General features: G+C 50.8%; 1 protein-coding gene across 1 annotated transcript; it reads left to right on the forward strand.

Moving 5' to 3' along the window:
• Nucleotides 1–342: 342 nt before the first annotated feature.
• Nucleotides 343–18239, forward strand: LOC119431295 (uncharacterized). The gene is made up of 2 exons (XM_037698770.2): nt 343–888; nt 17954–18239. The coding sequence occupies exons 1-2, from the start codon at nt 619–621 to the stop codon at nt 18212–18214; spliced, it is 531 nt and encodes a 176-aa protein (XP_037554698.1). The 5' UTR covers nt 343–618; the 3' UTR covers nt 18215–18239.
• The last annotated feature ends 1820 nt before the right edge of the window (nt 18240–20059 follow it).

A 20059-nucleotide genomic window follows, 5' to 3' on the forward strand; every position in this document is an offset into this window, starting at 1 on the left:
CAGTGCGATGACTTTATGGAGCAACTGTACCATTATCAGAGGTCCTCGGCGCGCTATTTTCTGGTGATGCAAAGCGATAAACAAAAGAAATGGCATCATGCCTTTATCAAGGACCGAGCAGTTCAGCTGTTGCAATAAGTGACTGTCCACTAGCTAGCTAGCTAGCTTATGAACTGTGTCACTTAATTTATTAAGTGATGTATGTACATGAAATATAAACAGAGCATTTGCTGCATACCGGAATGTCATCGTGAAGCAGTGATGAAATGCCGGCGGAGACCACTACCAGGTGAATTTTACGCTCTCTTTCGTTGCTGTGCGCAGCTTCGGTGGACACAGCACTGGTTTTGATTGCACCAAGGCGCATTTGTGTTGCTAGCGTTCTGTCGAATTACGCAGGAGCGTTAGAATCGCTAGCGGGGCTGTTAACGGGGCTGGCTCGGCTACTTTGCGCATGTGCTCGTGCGGAGGCCAGAGCTGGACGAGCGTGTCCTGAAGCGCGCGTACCGTCGCGACGTGTGGTTGGCGAACAGCCTGCTGGACCTGATTGTGGAGCGGTTGGCGCGCGATCCAAGCGTGTCGGCCGCCTTGGACCCGCTGACCCTGGACGAAGTGGTCATGGACCGCGGCCGCATCTTCAATGTGTCCGTGGAAGGCCTGAGCCGACTGCACCGGTCCGCGGACACTGTGCTCCGGTTACGCAACGCCTACACCGTGGCCATCGAGGGGCAGCTCACGTTCGGCAGCCTTTTCATCAAAAGCATGTATCACTTCAGGCCCATTTCGGTGCTCGAGCTAGAGGGGCACATGGACGTTCTACTGACGGGCCTCACGGTCGGCATCGAGATCCGCGTCCAGCATGAAGTCCCCGTGCTGACACAGTTCAAGGTGACCGCGCTTTTGCCATCGTTAAAATGTTTTGTGGTGAGTGCAGGCCCGTAGCCTGGGGGGGGGGGGGGGGGGGGGGGGGGGCAGCCCCACGAAATTTTGATCTTTACCGAAAATAATTACTAAAAAATAGGTGCTTTCCTCAAATAGTCAAAGCCTTCAGCAAGTGCCCCCCCCCCCCCCCCCCCCCCCCCTCCGAACAAAAAAATCCTGACTACGGGCCTGGATGAGTGAAATCGTCAATTGCATACTGAAAACGAAGCCCAGAAGCCTTCTGAACGTCGGAACGAGGCTTCGCTTTCATTGCAGCCGATAATCTTGATTGTACAAATGGAAATTCCTTTGTGAAATCCTTGTCATTGCACTTGATGTAAACCTCTCCTGCTTGGGCAGCATTGCTGCCTGCAGTATTTTCAAATAAATAAATAAAAGGCAGAGTCTATTCTCCAGGCAGCCGGCAGAATTTCTGAAACGAATTTCTCCCGGCACTCACCTCCCATTGGCGCTGGGAAGTCACGTGCCAAACTGGCGGGAAAAACTGCCTGCAGGTGTGCCCGAGAGCCTGCAGATGTGCCCTAACCTAGTAACCTAACCTTCCGAGAGCCAACAGGAGGTGAGTGCCGGGAAAAATTCGTTTCAGAAATTCTCCCGGCTCCCGGGAGAATTGACACTGCCATAATAAAACGATGGGGAATTCAAACGGCGATCTTTTCGTAGCGGTGACTTTAGGGCGGAACGTCAACTTCAGTCCCTTCTATGTGCGAGGGGCGAGTATCTACGCCGTGATTAATTATCACTCTTGTGAGTAAGTGTAGCTCCTGGTTACACAACTGCAGTACAAGCAAAACGGTGGGCAAGGTCTCATCTATCAGACGCTAAAGCGCATCCCTGACTGGTATAAGCCACCCCCCCCCCCCCCTCCAAAAAAAAAAAAAGAAAAACATTGTTTGTGGCGGGAATCGAACCAAACGTAAAGCTAAGGGAACTTGCATGCAGCAAACCTGAAACGTGTATTAAAACAGTTTCCTTGACGTTCCGTTGAAACTTGCAAATAAAAGCTGTACATCTTCCTTGTCAGAATTTTTAAAAACAATGACTATGAGGGCCAGTTTTCAGTTGTTGAAACGAATGAAAAATTCCTAACTTTGCACACGATGAATAACGAATGATACCCCAGATAAATTTATTCTTTGCCAAAGACGAGTTAGTTTTGTGTGGTTAGCTGAGCGTCATATCGCGTAGTATCGCTGGCGGGGTGGCAATCTGAGGAAGAGGATACTGAAAAGAGAATGGTTCTAGCGCATTGCAGTTCCAGGAGGTGCACAGTGAATATAATTAACAAACCCCCAGAGAGGATGCACGGTGCAAAGCTTCCGCAGTATAAAAATCATTACGCGTTACATGGGAAGCATGAGCTTATTCGGTCGGTGTTTTATTGCGATAGCAATTATATGGACCCTTCAAGCGAATTTCTGCCGCCGCGGTCGTCGTCGCCGTGAGGTTCCGTATAAAGTCCAAGGTCGATAAAATCGTCGCCGCGCGCCGTATGTGCGAGTGAAAACGCGCGGGGGACGCGCGCTATCACGGAGAGCGAACGCACGGCGGAGAGCAAACGCGGGGGTATGGGAGGGAGGAAGGGGGGCAACGCTGCGCTGCGGCACCAAATGCGTATCTTGCAACCGGGTGCAAGGGGAACTGGCGACGCAATCTCCCACGCGAAAGGAGCAAAGCGGAAGGCAGCGCGGGAGGGAGGGGGGGGGGTGCGGCTCTGCCTCTGCCAACAAATGCGTTCTTGTATTTTGCGCCGGTACGGGCTGTCGGTGTTGTCGCGCGCACAGTATCTTGCAAGCGATCTCCACAAGGCTCTGACCTTTGTATGCGCTGTGCATTCGGCCGCTCAGTTTCCGTTGAAGCGATAGACCGCACGAGCCTTCGCTCGCTGTGGCGGCCGCGCTTCCCCACGCCAGCGTTTTGACAGTGGTTGTCTGCGGCCATCGAGTGTGATTTATTCATGTTTCCTTGTGCGCGCTGACACCACGCTTGTTAATTCAGTTAGTAAGCGAATGAGTCAAGTTTATGCAGCCGATAAAACTATACTATCTCTACTCCTCATAGCTCTCTGCTAATTTGCTATCGCAATTGATGCTTCGCCTTTTGGGCGTTACTGCGATATTTCTTTGTTCAAATATCTACCGGGTGTTATTTTTTAGACTATTGGGCGAGAGGACATATTGTGGCGCCATTATCCGGGAGCGCGCCGCTGACGTGGCATATTTAAGGATAACCCGGCGCACGGGTTATCCTTAAAAGCAACGCACGGACGCCCTCCTGAACGTTTCTGTAAGTGCGTTTAAAGCAAGGCAACTTTGGTAACTGCCAAATGATTGGTCCAGAGCAAACTACGAACACAGAACACTTCACACACGCCGTATTCTCACAAAAAACAATGCACGGCACTGTGTGTGCGGTCGTCGCAATGGAGTTTGCCGAGCCGGTTTTTTTCCGTGAAAGAAGCAATCAAATATATTCGTGTTGTATGCTGTCTCAATGCAGCGGTCGCACGGATATGGGCACCCTGCACTATTCAGAGGGCGCTATATACGGCGTTTTCATAAAACCCATATATATATATATATATATATATATATATATATATATATATATATATATATATATATATATAAAGTAGCGCCAACCACTTCTCTCCTCCTCCGTTCGACTGTCGCGCTCGGCGCAGGCAGCGCGATCGAGGCGCGATATCGACAGTGGCGCCGCCTACGTCCGGCCTGCCGTGGCAGACGACAGCTAACGCGCAACCAGAGGAAATCCGCGGAAAACTTCGATCGCGCCCTGCGGAGAAGTTTTTGAGTCGTGATTTTGCTTCGTCAGTCAGTAACTGGCCTTAATAATGCCGCTTTGGAAGTAGCAACGCGACGATGCGAGACGGCACAAATACCAAGTGTGCTGCAAGCGTTTGCGCTCGCCGGATGGTAAAAAAAAAAAAGCCTTTTGCACTCGCCTTGTTGGTTGCGGCAACTGAAGGCGCAGCAGACTGCCATCGCAACGAAGTTCTTGTCCCTAACACGTTTGATCCGTTTGTGCGTACAGCACTTTCGTCGCACAAGCCCGAGAATGGCGGTCGGAGCGTGCTGGAAAGAAAAAAATCACAGCATATCCACGGGGTGAATGATGATGAGTGGGCGAAGCTCCGGAGGGAATCATCGGATCTCCCGCTTAAGGGGACGCTAGCACAAACGCGTTAGAAACGTGCAGTACTCTCTAGTAAGGGGGAGCGGCCACAGCGTCTTACGCAGCCATTCACACATGCCGGAACGTGCACCGCGTTTGCCGACGCCATCACATGACTGCTGAGAGAGTATACCCCCCGTATTGATAAACGCTCCTCGACTTGAACTTGACTTTCCACCGCTTTGGGCACCGCGTTCGAAACGCGTTGAAGGTAAGGCGGAGAGGCCACAGCGTCTTACACCAGCTTCTTACACGGGCCGTAAAGGTACGTCCACACTAGCGACAAAAACGCGCGCGACACGCCGCACGCGGCAAGCGCCCGCACGGCAGACTCGCGCGGGCAAGTCCACACTCGCGTTTTGCGGCACGCGGCAACGGCGCGTAGAGTTCCGCGTTGTCTCGTTCCATTCGATACTTCTCGTGACAACGCGCTCTCCGTTCTGCCGGTTTCGTGTTCCATTGGAAGTGTCTGTGTTTCGTTGCGCCACTGCCCGCCACGCTCAGCCATGTCGGATACGGACGCGGAGCTACTGGTGACTGTGAACACTATAATACTTATTTGTTCTTTACTTGTGCAACGTCGACGTGCCAGAAAGCGGACGAGAAAGGTTTGGGTGCGCCCTATATGGCGGTACAGGGACACTGAGGGCCAGGCGCACACTCTGCATTCCCGCATGTGCCAGCGGTTGGCACGCAGCTCCTTGTCCTTAAAATCGACGTTCGATTTGTCATAGAGGCACGCATATCCGCGAACGGTTTCCAAAAATGCCTCCATTGCGAGGCGAATTCTTCGTCGACGTCTCGGTGGTGGTGTGGGAAGGCTTAACAAAAACAGCCCCCTTGACTGGACATGGCCTCTGAGATTTTACGGCGTGCGCGTCACTGCTCGATCTCAGAGCCCATGCATTATGATTCTTTGCTTGTGCGACAGGTGGCGCCACAACTGCGCAGCTCGCTTCTGATTGGTGCTCGTTTTGCGGCTGCCACAAAAAATGGGTCTCGCACCCATTCGAGCGTTTGACGCGCGTTGCTGCCGCTTTTCGTGAATCTTGCCGCGCGCGACAGCATCGATCGCCGCGCGCGGCGTGGCGCGCGCGTTTTTGTCGCTAGTGTGGACGTACCTTAACGCGCTAGCACAAACGCGTTAGAAACGCGCTAGAAACGCGGCCTTTCGTTAATGTTGGGTATTTATTGCCATCGTGGTGCGTGTGTCCATGTCCGCTTCGTGGCGTAGAGGGCTAACGCCGAGCGGTCGGAAGCGAGGGGTCCCTGGTTCGATTCCGCGCTACGGAAAAACTTCGGAATTTTTTTTCTCATTTTTCTCAGACGGGTTACACACTACTACTACGACGACGGGGACGAACGGGTGCCGCTTTTTATATATAGGGGCTTTAGGCGACGCTGGGGTGAAAAATGAAAACGTAAAGCCCCTATATATAAAAAGTAGCGCCATTCTTAGATCTTGCCGCCACCGCGCTCACCCCGGCGTTTCCTCTTCGCCACTCCCTGTCTACCCAGCCTCCTCCGCTCCCCCATTGGCCAATCCGTGTCACGTGGAAGCATGCTTTGCGCTTTTGTATATTTTTTCTTTCCAGCACGCTCCGACCGCCATTCTCGGGCCTGTGCGACGAAAGTGCTGTACGCACAAACGGATCAAACGTGCTAGGGACAAGAACTTCGTTGTGATGGCAGTCTGCTGCGCCTTCAGTTGCCGCAACCAACGAGGCGAGAGCAAAAGGCTTTTTTTTTTTTTTTTACCATCCGGCGAGCGCAAACGCTTGCTGCACACTTGGTATTTGCGCCGTCTCGCATCGTCGCGTTGCTACTTCAAAAGCGGCATTATTAAGACTAGTTACTGACTGACGAAGCAAAATCACGATTCAAAAACTTCTCCGCAGAAGACGGTGTACCGTGTTGAGGGTGACGATATTTCCCCGCAAGAATTTGCCAACGACCCGCGTTGGAAACGTGCCATTCATGCACGCAAGGTGGCATACCCAACTCTTCGAACCGAGACGCCGGAGCCGCTCCTGGCCACCCAACTTCGACAACCCAAGGATCTTGCCGAACCGCCGTCAATCCAAGCAGGCAAGCCTCACTTTCTGAAACCTAAACGACATGCTCCACTTCCTAAACTTCCAACCACGGACCTAAAGGTGATATTTCGTCCGAGAGGAGGTCTCGACATCCGCCAATGCAATGGGGGCATGCTGCTCCCCCTGATCTGCGGCGCTGCCCAAATCAACTATCAGGAAGCTCGGCTTCATGATCGGCTCCGATTGAACCCACATAACAACTCTTTCACCATGAGCACACCATGTGAAGATCGGGCCAAGCGCTACGTGAGTACACAAGTGCTCCAAATCCAAGAACAACAGTACCCAGTGCGCGCGTATATTGCAGCACCGGATGATGCCTTGAGGGGCATTCTTTACAACGCGATTTACAATCAGTCGCAAGAAGACATCTTTCAAGATCTCACTACCATGAATCGCAGTCCGAACTTCACCACCACGGGCGCTCGTCCACTCGGTAACAAGTCGATCTTGATCACATTCGTGAACGCTCGTGTGCTACCCAAACAGCTCACCTTCTATGGAGCAGTGTACATGTGCCACCCCTTCAAAGTGAAGATGGAAGCGTGCTTCAACTGCTGGAAGCCCGGGCACCGTGCGGACGTTTGCCCCCTTCCACTCTCTCACAAATGTCACAGGTGCGGAGAAGCACATAGCACATCAAATCATCGACCAACCCGTGTGTGAACCAAAATGTATCCTCTGCAATGGGCTCCACTTCACGGGCTCAAAAAACTGTAAAGTGCGCTTCGAGAGGGCAGGCAACCCCAAGCCAAGACGGCTAACGGGACACCAACAGCCCCCCTCGATCACCAGCGTCCCCCCCGAGGCATTGAACTCGCACGACTCCCGCAGCAAGTTTCGATCCAGCTCAAAGACAAACAGCGGCTCCCCATCCAGATCCAGATCAAGATCCACAACCCAAAAAGGCAGAAGAAGAAGCCGTTCATCTTCATTTCCTCCACTCCCCGGCCGCAAGGACCAGCCCGCCGAAAAACAGGTGAGCTGGAAACCGCGATCTCCCTCACTAGCTAAAGAGAACGCTGAACTCAGAGCACAACTACTACAACAAAGCCAGGAAATAGCTGAACTTAAACAACAACTCCAACTTCTCCTAAAACGAGATCTATCTATCAAACCCGCGGAAAGCACCGCAGTCCAAACACAAATGGAGATTCAGGTTTGTAAAGCTCCTATCCCCCCCAGTCAGCGTCCTCAACAAGCGCAGCATCCCCAGTCACAAACCCCCCGCAAAAAAGGAAAGCACAGTCAGAATCAGAGGCCGCACTTCCAATGGAGACTGATTCCCTAACCGCCATCACCGCCGCTATCCAAAGTATGCAGGCAAACCTAATTGCGATGCAGAAAGACAACACGGCATGGATGACGAACATTTCCAACCGTTTGACAGCGCTCGAGCAGCGTCAGGGCACGCAAGAGGCCACGATGTCTCAAATGCAGACCCAACTAAATGGGCTCCTATGCACCAAACCGCCAGGCTCGGCTAGGGCTGAACAACCCCCCCTAGTACAACATGGCTGCACGCCGTAACGTAATCCAAGTGTGGCAGTGGAACTGCAGGAGCTTCCGAACTAAACGGAACAACCTTCAGCTTCACTTGCAAACACTACCAGACAGTCAACTCCCCACAGTCATCGCGTTACAGGAAACACAATGCAAAGTGAAACTACGGAACTACACCACGCATGAGCCAACATCACATCAAACGCCTCGAACGGCGATACTCGTACACAGAAACTACACGGCCATAGAACACCCCTTGGGCGTGGATGAGCTGGATGGACACGTGGTAGAACTCCTACCGAGAACCCGGCAGGGGCGGAGTTTGTTCATCCTTAACGTCTACAGTCCACCCAAAAATCCTGCAGGCCCGCTGATCGCGGGACTTCGAAAAACTCTAGATATCAGCGGCAGGCAACCCCTAGTTGTGGTGGGAGACTTTAATGCCAACCACACAAGCTGGGGGTATAAGAAGAACTGTAGGAAAGGCACTACACTGTGGACTTTCATTCAGAATGAAGGCCTCTCACTTATCAACGACCTTGATCACCCCACACGCATAGGTAACAGTATCCAGCTGAACACTAGCCCAGATCTAACCCTTACGAAGAACATCAACCACAGCAAGTGGTCCAACACCCACACATCGCTGGGTAGTGACCATTTTATTATCAGCTCGGAAATTCCTACTCAAAACCTAGCACAACGATCCAAACGTACGGCTGAAATTGTGGACTGGGACAAATTCCGTGATATCAGAACTTCAGCTCCTGAATCAATAGCAGACTTGGACTCATGGCTACATACCTTAACCCAGGACGTGCAAAAAGCTACATCACAGATACCCACCCCGCCCGACACGGACGTTGTGGACAGCCGCATATTACACCTATGGGAGGCGCATGCTAGTATACAGAAACGATGGCTCGCTAACAAACACAACAGATCCCTCAGGCAGAAGATCGCAGCACTAATTAAACAAATAGAAGCTCACGCAGGGCATCTAGCTCAACAGCAATGGGACCAGCTATGTGACCGAATGAGTGGAAATCTACGGCTCAGGGATACTTGGACCTTCCTTCGTTGCCTGCTCGATCCAGACCACACAAAACAACTCAAAGAAAGAACATCCACAGGATCCTGCATAAGCTCCCCATGCACGACCAAGAACTCCTCAACAACTTAAGGACGCAATACCTCACCACCACAGACAGGACACCGCCACCCGACTACACAGGCCTGCCCAACCCCGCATTAGATGAGGACATCTCACCATGGGAAGTCAGGGCGGCCATGCACAAACTCCGAACAACATCTGCGCCCGGCGCAGACAAAATAACTAACAAACTGCTTAGAAACTTGGATGACCGTTCCATCCAGGCAGTCACGTCGCTCTTCAACGAATGCTGGTCTAAAGGGGAACTCCCAACACAATGGACGTATGCAAAAGTCACGTTCATTCCAAAACCCGGCAAACCATTAGACATAAAAAATCTCCGACCAATTTCCCTGACCTCCTGCTTGGGGAAACTGTTTGAACACGTGATCCTTCACAGACTACAAGAACACATGCAAGAACATGATCTGTTCCCACACACTATGATTGGCTTCCGCAGCCACCTCGCCACACAGGATGTAATGCTGCAACTTTCAGAGGAAACCCTCCACCCCCGTCATGCCAAACGCATGAGGGCTATTCTTGCACTCGACCTCACCAAAGCCTTTGATAACGTGCAACATTCGGCAATCCTGGATGCTCTATCCAACCTGAACGTTGGGAGCCACACACATGCCTACATCTCGGCATTTCTCAGTCACCGTACAGCAGAGCTCTCTCTTGGACAACTCTCCTCAGACTCATTTCCACTAGGCAGCAGGGGAACACCGCAAGGTTCGGTCCTCTCTCCCTTACTGTTTAATATTACTCTAATACCCATGGCGAAGGCGCTGGCACAGGCACCGAACTTATCCTACTCAATCTATGCCGATGACATTACTCTATGGACAACCATAGGTAATGCAGGGGAAATGGAGGAGACACTCCAGGCAGGAGCCAATATAGTGGCGGAACAAGCTGAAGCGGTTGGCCTAGCTTGCTCTCCAACCAAATCTGAACTCCTAGTTCTACATCCCCCCAAATGTCGCACAGACATGAGACCCCCACCGAAAATTGAAATCCTCCTTGACAACCACCTCATCCCAGAAGTAGACCAGGTGCGGATTCTGGGACTCGTAATCCAAAACAACGGTAAGAACACGTCCACTATAAAGAAACTCACCAACACGGTACATCAAACCATGCGCTTGATCAGACGCATCGCCAATCGACACAGAGGCATGCGAGAACATGACCTCCGCAGGCTGATCCAGGCGTTCGTGATCAGTCGGGTGGTGTACTCCCTTCCCTACCTCTACCTCACGAAGACCGAGAAAGAAAAGATCAACGTCTTAATCAGGCAAGCATACAAGACAGCACTCAACCTACCACGACATACGTCCAATGCACGCTTACTCCTCATGGGAGTGCACAATACACTGGACGAACTCGTGGAAGCTCACAAGACGGCACAGGTTGAACGCCTCTCCTCCACCGGCACAGGCCGGTACATTCTCACAACCTTGGGGCTCAACCCCACGACATCAGTACGCCATACGTATCCCAGCCCCAGAGAAGTGCAGGATCTTCTCACGATTCATCCGCTCCCTAAAAATGTCCACCCGGTCCATCACCAAGCTCGGAGAGAATCCCGAGCAAAAGCCCTACACAAGCACCATCTACACAACACTGGGGCGGTATATGTAGATGCCGCCCAATACACTCAACACAGAGCCTTCGCGCTAAGCGTCGTCTCTAACATGCTAACTCCAATAGCAGCAGGAACAACGCAAGCTCACGCCTCACTGGAGGCAGAAGAAGCTGCCATCGCCCTCGCTATCTCCTCCACAACTGCCACATTAATATTTAGTGATTCGAAAACAGCGATTCGGAACTTCTCAAAAGGCAGGCTACATGAGCCAGCCCTCCGAATTCTCAATTCTTCGAGACCCCCTCCTAGACCAATTGAACTCCTCTGGGTACCGGCGCACGCGGGCAACCCTGGGAACGAAGCGGCCCATCACTCTGCTCGAGCGTACGTCAACCGGGCAGGGCCAGCTACAGACCCAGATAGCACGCGAGACCGCCTGGTCACATACAATGAAATTACCCTACACTATCGGGAGCAGCGCCTCCAATATCCACCTCCTCATAAGTCGCTGACCAAATTCGAACAAGTGACCTGGAGGCAGCTCCAATCTCGCACATTCATATCCCCAAATCACTTAGCTCTCATACACCCAGGCCTCTATTCACCGGAATGCATCCTATGCGGTGCCCCCAGAGCAGACTTTCATCATATTCTATACATTTGCTCTGAGCTCCAACCACCATCCGATTGGCAATTAACAGACCTAGAGAGATGGGAGATCGCGGTGTCCAGCTCCGACCCGGCTGCTCAAAAGCAGCTGGTGGGCTGGGCTTTGAGAGTCGCCGAGGGTCACAAGCTCACGGCCACCCTACGAGACCTAGAGCCGACCCACTCGTAGGTTGTATATAAGGCTCAAATATTAAATGTTTTCCACCACCACCACCACCATCGAAGTTTTCCGCGTATTTCCTCTGGTTGCGCGTTAGCTGTCGTCTGCCACGGCAGGCCCGACGTAGGCGGCGCCATTGTCGATACCGCGCCTCGATCGCGCTGCCTGCGCCGAGCGCGACAGTCGAACGGAGGAGGAGAGAAGTGGTTGGCGCTAAAGCCCCTATATATAAAAAGTAGCGCCATTCTTAGATCTTGCCGCCACCGCGCTCACCCCGGCGCTTCCTCCTCGCCTTCTCTTAGCCGCCTCCTGTCGCCCCAGCCTCCTCCGCTCCCCCATTGGCCAATCCGTGTCACGTGGAAGTTCGCGTCGCGCTTTTGTATATTTTTTTCTTTCCAGCGCGCTCCGACTGCCATTCTCGGGCCTGTGCGACGAAAGTGCTGTACGCACAAACGGATCAAACGTGTTAGGGACAAGAACTTCGTTGCGATGGCAGTCTGCTGCGCCTTCAGTTGCCGCAACCGACAAGGCGAGGGCAAAAGGCTTTTTTTGTTTACCATCCGGCGTGCGCAAACGCTTGCTGCACACTTGATATTTGCGCCGTCTCGCATCGTCGCTTTGCTACTTCCAAAACGGCATTATTAAGACCAGTTACTGACTGACGAAGCAAAATCGCGCCTCAAAAACGTCTCCGCAGGGCGCGATCGAAGTTTCCCTCGGATTTCCTCTGGTAGCGCGTTAGCTGTCGTCTGCCACGGCAGGCCCGACGCAGGCGGCGCCACTGTCGATATCGCGCCTCGATCGCGCTGGTCGCGCCGAGCGCGATAGTGGAACGGAGGAGGAGGGAAGTGGATGGCGCTACTTTTATAAATATAGGGGTTTTAGTTGGCGCTACTTTTTTATATAGGGGTTTTAGCGTCGCCGAGACCGGCCGCTAGAGACGTGATGAAAATGATACGCCATTCCAAACGACAGCGGTAACTTCGTCGTTTGTTTGAGTGTTATGACCTGCGCATGCGCACTTTCGACGTTTTCACAACTCGGACACTCTTGCCCCGTGATAAGCGATCGAAAGTATCACGGCGAATGTATGCAACGTCCCTCCAGTTTTGCTTCCAGGGCCGGTATTTTGTAACGATGCCTTTCCGGTAATAATGCCTTTTCGCGCTTATCGCGCTTTGTCAGTGGTCGGAGCGACGGTCCGCTCGCGTTATCAACGGCATCAGCCGGCCGTGAGCGGTGGATGATAAGACTAGAGTAGAATAAGTCATAATGCCTCGCTACAAAATAGCGCCCTTAAGGGCCGTTTTATAGTCCGACGTAACGTGAGCGCGCGCGCACGCTACGTCACGTTGGCGAAAACGACCCCCTCTATAGTCGGGCGCACTGGCGCAGCCAACGTAACCGGCGGCTTCGGCGCGCCCCGACGTGCCCGGCGCCGAATTGGCTCCTGACTAGAGTGTACTAGAATATGGACCATTGTCTAGTACACTCTACTCCTGACCCATTCGCGCGTTGGTCGCGTCGACTGCGCCGACCCACAATGCATTTCGCGCGAAGAAACAAAGGCGCCCACGCCGCTTCGCCCTTGCTTCGGCGACGGTCGCAAACAGCCGTTCAAAGCGCGCGCGGGCTTGGGATCGTTCTGCGCATGCTCCGAAGATAACAGCCAACGGCGCGCGCGTCGGAGTATAGAGGAGATAGCGTTTCGGCTGGCGCAGCGTAACCGGCGTAGCGTGACCGGCCGCAAACGACGCTGGCCCGCGCGCCGCAAACGTCGGACTATAAACGGGCCTTTAGGCTGTGTGTTCTGGCGCTGCTGTCTACTCTGTAAAGCTTTAGCGCAGGGTGCCTATACTCAACCAGGGCCGCGATTTTGTAGCGAGGCATTATGACTTATTCTACTCTAGTCTTATCATCCACCGCTCACGGCCGGCTGATCCCGTTGATAACGCGAGCGGACCGTCGCTCCGACCACTGACAAAGCGCAATAAGCGCGAAAAGGCATTATTACATGAAAGGCATCCCTACAAAATACCCCGCCCAGTGGTTGCACGAGTGCATGTATGTTATCGCGCAATATTTCCATTTCGCTGCGAGCGGTATACCGCCTATTTCTGTTTTTTTAGATGGAACGTATTTTTTCAAGATAACCTCTGAAAGATAACGCATTTCGGTTTGTTCACGTGTACTATACGAAGACGCGGACATTACTTGAATTACAAATTGAAATTGACTTGTAGTTAAAAAATTAAATTAAATTATGGGGTTTTACGTGCCAAAACCAGTTCTGATTATGAGGCACGCCGTAGTGGGGGACTCCGGAAATTTGGACCACCTGGGGTTCTTTAACGTGCACCTAAATCTAAGTACACGGGTGTTTTCGCATTTCGCCCCCATCGAAATGCGGCCGCCGTGGCCGGGATACGATCCCGCGACCTCGTGCTCAGCAGCCCAACACCATAGCCACTGAGCAACCACGGCGGGTGACTTGTAGTTGTTTAAAAAGATGGTTTTAACTTCTTTTATAATTCACTTGTTGAAATTTCGAAATTTGAGCTGAGACGTAGTGAAGTTGTCTGTCAGAAATCCTGAGACTATAGCATCACTTTCGAGATATCCGTCCAACAAATAATCTAAAATATGCATTGGCGTTACAGGTATCGTTTCCGACTCTATAGGGATGGATGGATGGAAAACATTTATTGGGTCCTGCAAGTTGTGAGTTGCCTCACAAAGTGGGCTAACCCCACGTCGGGACCGGCAGGCAGAGCCTTTTGGCAGCGTCGTGGGCTTGCTGGACGGCCCATAGTTGCTCGGTCAGGTCCGGGCTACGAATCGCTGCCTTGGTGACATTTCCCAATCCTTGGTGAAATTTTCGTTGGTTTGGTTGCACGGCCAGAGCATGTGTTGCATAGGGAGGCTCTTGTGAAACTGTTAACAGAAATGCCGATGTATTTCGTACCACATTTTGTGATCGTCTAGGATTACCGTTAAGCTGGCATATCTTCACGATTCCGACATGTAACATAAATGGAACAATTAAAAAGTTAATTAGTGGATATTTTCAACTATAAGTACCTCCAAAATGCGATATGCCGTGCAAGCAATGTTCTCAGTAGAACATTAGCCAGTGTTGTGTACTGTTGTGCCATAGTACGTGCACATCCATCGTCGAGGCGACAGGATCTCTCATTTATCCGCGACGAATCAATACGACGCGGGCAACTTCAATCAGCCCCGGCCATCATCGCACCCGCCCCGTCTGGGTCCTGTGGACGAGGAGTCGCCCAGGGGATTTAAGGAAGAACCGGCCCATTGTTAGAGGAGAGAGTCGCCACCAGCCGCCCCGTCGGTCTGGTGCGCTCTTACTGCTATTAGCTGCTATATATCTGTACATATTGTATAAAGCTTTCGTCTCCTCTTCGTCCGCTCCAAGACTCCGTATCTCGTCCCCGACCCCGGGTCGCAATAGTACTCGTCTCGTCCTATAGTTCCTTTCGCGCATCTGTTTTCCTTCTGTGTTCGTTGCTTCAAATAATCCATCTGAGCAGGCCGAATTGCCTTTCAATGCGATAAAGATATTTGGTAACAGACATAAATAAAACACGGTATATATTGCAAACAAGCCTGAATGTGAGCTTGGTATACGGCTTCATGCACAATAAAACAATTGTGCGGCACGCGCAGCACAGTCACAGCGTAAGCTGGTGGAGCGACTCAAGAGTAGCTCCAATTTGGGCACCACGCACAACAGTCTTCGCGGCCGTCTGTTCGCCTCGTTTTGACGAGGACGATCTGAACTGCCCGCCCGGCGTCGACGGCGAGCTGCGGCTTGTAATGCACAACACAACAGTCTGCTGAGCCCGATCAAGCCTTATAACTGCAACTTACATGTCGGATGCGCCGCCTTTGCAGGCATCTTAACTAGATGGCGCCACCATACTGGCGGAGGCTCGGCAGCTCGGGAGCGCGTTCATTGCGTCGCGCGAAAGGCCGTGGGGGTATGGGAGGGAGGGAGGCGCGGCGACGCTGTGATGCTTCACCAAATGCTTATCTTGCAACCGGGCGCAAGGGGAACTGGCCACTCAATCTCCCACGCGAAATCAAGAAAGCGGGAAGGCAGCGCGGGAGGGAGGGGGGCAGCTTCTCCTCTGCCAACAACTTCTCCTCTGCACAACTCCTCTGCACTTTGCCCTGCGTTGGCGGTCGCCCGCACCGTCTCTTATCTCCCCACGGCTCTGACCTTTGTATGCGCTGTGCATTCGCCGCTCAGTTTCCGTTGAAGCGATAGACCGCGCGAGCCTTCGCCCGCTGCGGCGGCTGCCGTTGCTGCCAGCGTTTTGACAGTCGTTGTCTGCGGTCATTCAGTGTGATCTATTCATGTTTTCTTGTGCGCGCTGACACCACGATTGTTAATTCAGTTAGTAAGCGAATGTGTCCAAGTTTATGCAGCCGATAAAACCACTATCCCTACTCCGAATAGCTATCTACTAATTTGCTATCGCAATCGATGCTTCGCCTTTCGGGCGAAACTGCGACATTTTTTCGCGTTTCCGGCGATAGCGGTTACGCGGCGGACGCCGGTGGCGGCATAATCGCGACCCGAAATGGCTATTCGAATGAGCCCATAACAGCTTACGCTGTAAAAGAGCGGACGGTACAAGGCAGCGTTATGTCCGCTCGCCTCGTTTTCCGCGCACGTTTTTTTTTTTTTTTTTCGCCACGAACGCGCCGTACCTCTCCGTACGCACGTATCTGCACCGTACTGTGGACTTTAGGTCGTAGCATATGAGCATTTCGTATATGATAAAATGCTACTGAAATTGAGAATTGTCTGCTAATGCGTAAGCATTCTTTGGCTCGGCTGGTACTTCGATGTTGCTTATGTAGCTAGCTTATGCATGTCTACCCATCGCCGCCAATCATCTGCTATTACTCTGTTAGAACGATTACATGTATTAACTTGGTCAATTATGTATTTATTTCGCAGATATAGTATCAACTGTGCTGAAACGCCGTCACAACCGTTTATTTTGCCGCACTAGTTTATATATATATATATATATATATATATATATATATACTACGCGCCGACGGCGACGTCACCAGCTTTTTTTCCTATTTTTTTAAAGATACCAATGATCTACTATTACACTACTACGAGTATAACGATTACATGTGTTAACTTTATTTTCATTTTTTGTTACGACTTTGACGCGGCGACGTAGCCAGTTAATTTTTAATTTTTATTTACTTTATTTTTTATGTTATGTGGCTCACAAAGACATCTGCCTGCCACGCTGCGGTCCATGGTTCGAATCCTGGTGAAAACTTTTTTTTTATAACGCTACCAATCATCCACTATTACACTATTATAACGATTACGTGTCAACTTGACCAATTATGCATTTATTTTGCAGATATAAAGCGTCTCGGGACGGACAGATTTTTCTGGGGTACTCGCCACACAATGCTTACGCATTAAAAACAAACCTTGTGCGAACGCTCCGTAGCTGTTCGAAAATAGTTGCGCTAAGCAGCTAGAGGGTTCGTCACCGACGGTACCACAGGGGCATGCGATAGCCCTTCGCAAGGATTCAACCTGTTTTTTTTTTATTAATTCTTTTTGATGTCTCATTATTTAACATGAACGAGTTACGAAGCACAGCGCGCCTAAAGCTTTCCTGGCATAGTAAAAAACTTTCGCTCTCAGTCCGCTCCCCTATTCCAACGCGACCGATCAACGCCTCCTAGATAGCACAATGCCGGTGCACTTCGATTCGTGACGTCATGCTACCTCGCCCGACTGCGATAGAATCTAATGGTGATGCTCCCTGGTAAGCCTGTGATTTTGACGTCACCGTTTTCATCCCGCTAGGCTTGGCAATATAAATTTCCGTCCAAGTAGCATGACGTCATAAAGCAGAGTGTACAGGCCTGCTAGGCCTGTACACTCTGCATGGCAAATAGCACAATGCTACTTCTTGAGCTGGATTACTCGAAGAGGCGGATATTACTTGTTCAAGAAAGCGAAATGCATAATCGTCTAATTAACCAAAATCCACTAACTATGCTTTAACTAATTAATTTATGGCACATATTGCAATTTATGAATTGTAGCCGATGAGTTCGCGAGGCGTAAAACACTTGGAACGAATTATCAGGAAGACATAAGTTTCGAGATAATAATTCCCAAAGTTGACGACGAAATACATTGTCGTTTCAGTTAGTTTTGTGCTTCAATGCAATAAACGTTTTTTTTTTTTTCTTTAAAAAGTAAGTTGAGCAACAGTGCATTTTTACCTTAAGTTTTATGGGGCATATTTCGAAACCGGTGCCATCCTCAGCATTCATTTCATGTGGATATGCCTTGCAAACTCAGTCGTTTAAAATTCCGTGCAGTCTAAAACAAAACAAAAAAAAACATCTTGTATAAGATGACGACTATATTTGACGTCACAGTTCGAGGCTGTTTCAAAAGTGATCGAGCTATTAGGTAATTTGCGTGCTCCCATAAAAAGTAATTTCTTTTTAACATGCCAATGGTAAGATACTATGGCATACGTATAGCACGCTTCAATTGTTTTTTGCATGCTGGACACGAAAATTAGGTTCTCAACGTGCCTTCTCATCCCGTTCAGGTGGTCGAATTTGGGGAGGCCGACGTCACGCGCTTCACGGGCGCTACGATTGCCCTCAACTGGCTTGGCCGTATTTTGACCACGGAGCTGCTGCGCCAGTACAAGGAGTACATCGTCATCACCATCGAGACCAAGGCGAAGTCATTCATCGATTCGGTGCTCGAGAACATTAAGCTGCCTTTTCGTAGCAAGTTCCTTGAGATCACGAACCACGCTCGCAAAGCGCACAGGGAACGGCGAATTATCCGTCGAAAACATTAAATTGCTGTTTTTGTTCTGGCAATGTCTCGGCAAGATTGTCTCTGTGTTGATTATTGTTTCGGCAATTCCTCAGCAAGAGTCGTCGTTCTTGGCATTCACGCTCTACACTGTGTTCTGAAAATACCCAAACGTGCGAATAGTCAACGCCCAGCAAATGTCTGATGGATTTTATTCAATGTGGCGGCCTTTGTGAGCCCGGAGCAGGTCGGTGCGCCTCTGTCGAACCCGATGGACGCGCTGCAATGTCGCTCACTTAACGCGAAGGCGAGTGGCGATGATTCCAAATGTTAGTTGGTGAAAGTTGTGGCTTTTCACACGTTAGACTGTAGCTACATAAAAAAAAACGTAATCAAAGCGGTTTTAGGCTGAGAGATCTATGGAGGCCATTTGACGCATCCTCATGAACCGATCCGAGTGTTGGGATACTGTTCAGCCGCTGACGCACAGCATACTCATAATAAAAAGTCGCAGTTTCGACCGAAAGGCGAAGCATCGATTGCGATAGCAAATTATTCGACATCTATACGAAGTAAGGATATTAGCTTTATCGGCCGTATAAACTTAAACATTGGATTACTAACTGAATTAAAAAGCATTGTGTCACGCACGCACAAGCAAACATGAACACATCTCACTCGATGACCGCGGTAACTCGCTGTCAAAACGCTGGAGTGAGGAAGCACGTCAGCGAGCGAATTGACCTTCGTGCTGCCTCTCGCTTCAACGTGAACTAAGCGGCGAAAACACAGCGCACACGAAGCTATCAGCACTCGGCGCACTCGGTCCTCATGGCAGATCGCTTTCAAGATAGGGCCCGCGCTCCGCCGCGCCATATGCAGCCGCCGCCGGAGTAACCCCCCCCCCCCCCCCCCGTCCTTCCGGTGCCTCGAGCGCGATAGAAGACGGCGCGCTTCCTCCCCGCTTTCCCCCCTTTGCGCGCGCGAGATCGAGTCACCATCGTAAGTGCATCTTCGCATGCTTTCACTCGCACATAACGGCCACGGTTTCGCAATTGGACTTTAGAGGGAACATCGCGGCTACGACGACGGCGGAGATGCACCTGGAATGTCCATATAATTGCTGTCGCAATAAAAATTGCTCCTTGGTGCGTAAAGTACGCAGAGACATCGCCCTCTGCCTTCAGTACCCGCGGAGTCGCCGTTTCCTTCACCATGCATCTCGAAATAGTGCTCCCAATTCAACGCACATTCAAAGGAGTTGAACCCAATTATCCTACGCATTACTATAATGTATGCATATATTATGATCTGCAGCGGTTTGTCCAGAATGACGTTCCGTCCTGAAATGACACCAAAAGAAGAAAATAGAAAGAAATGAGGTCAAATTTGAATGTTTGAGTAACATCTCCTAAAATGTGTGCATGAAATGCAATAGTACTTGTAATGCAAGAAATCCCGTCACGTTGGAAGCTAGGGTCGCATTTTCCTTCTTTGTGACACTTTTACAGCAGCGTCTTTCAAGGATGGGTAGCTAGCTTATCTAGCCAAATATCGAAATTAGTAGAATGTATTTAACATACCTATAGAAGTTAACCTCATAACCTCGTGCCATAAACTGGTACATTTATTCATTATACATGGAAAGTCGCAGAACTGCTGTGACCCGACAACAACTTCTGCGTTGGTTAAAAAAAATGAAATTCTAGGGTTTACTTGCGAAAACAAGGATATGGTTATGAGGCACGCCGTATAGTGGGGACTCTAAATTAATTTTGACCACCTGGGGTTCTTTAACGTGCACCCAATGCACGCTACACTGGTGTTTGTGCATTTCGCCCCCATCGAAATTCGACCACACGCCCTCGGGCTTAGCAATGCAACGCCA

The sequence above is a fragment of the Dermacentor silvarum genome, chromosome 1 (assembly GCF_013339745.2).
Source record: "Dermacentor silvarum isolate Dsil-2018 chromosome 1, BIME_Dsil_1.4, whole genome shotgun sequence".
Taxonomy (NCBI): domain Eukaryota; kingdom Metazoa; phylum Arthropoda; class Arachnida; order Ixodida; family Ixodidae; genus Dermacentor; species Dermacentor silvarum.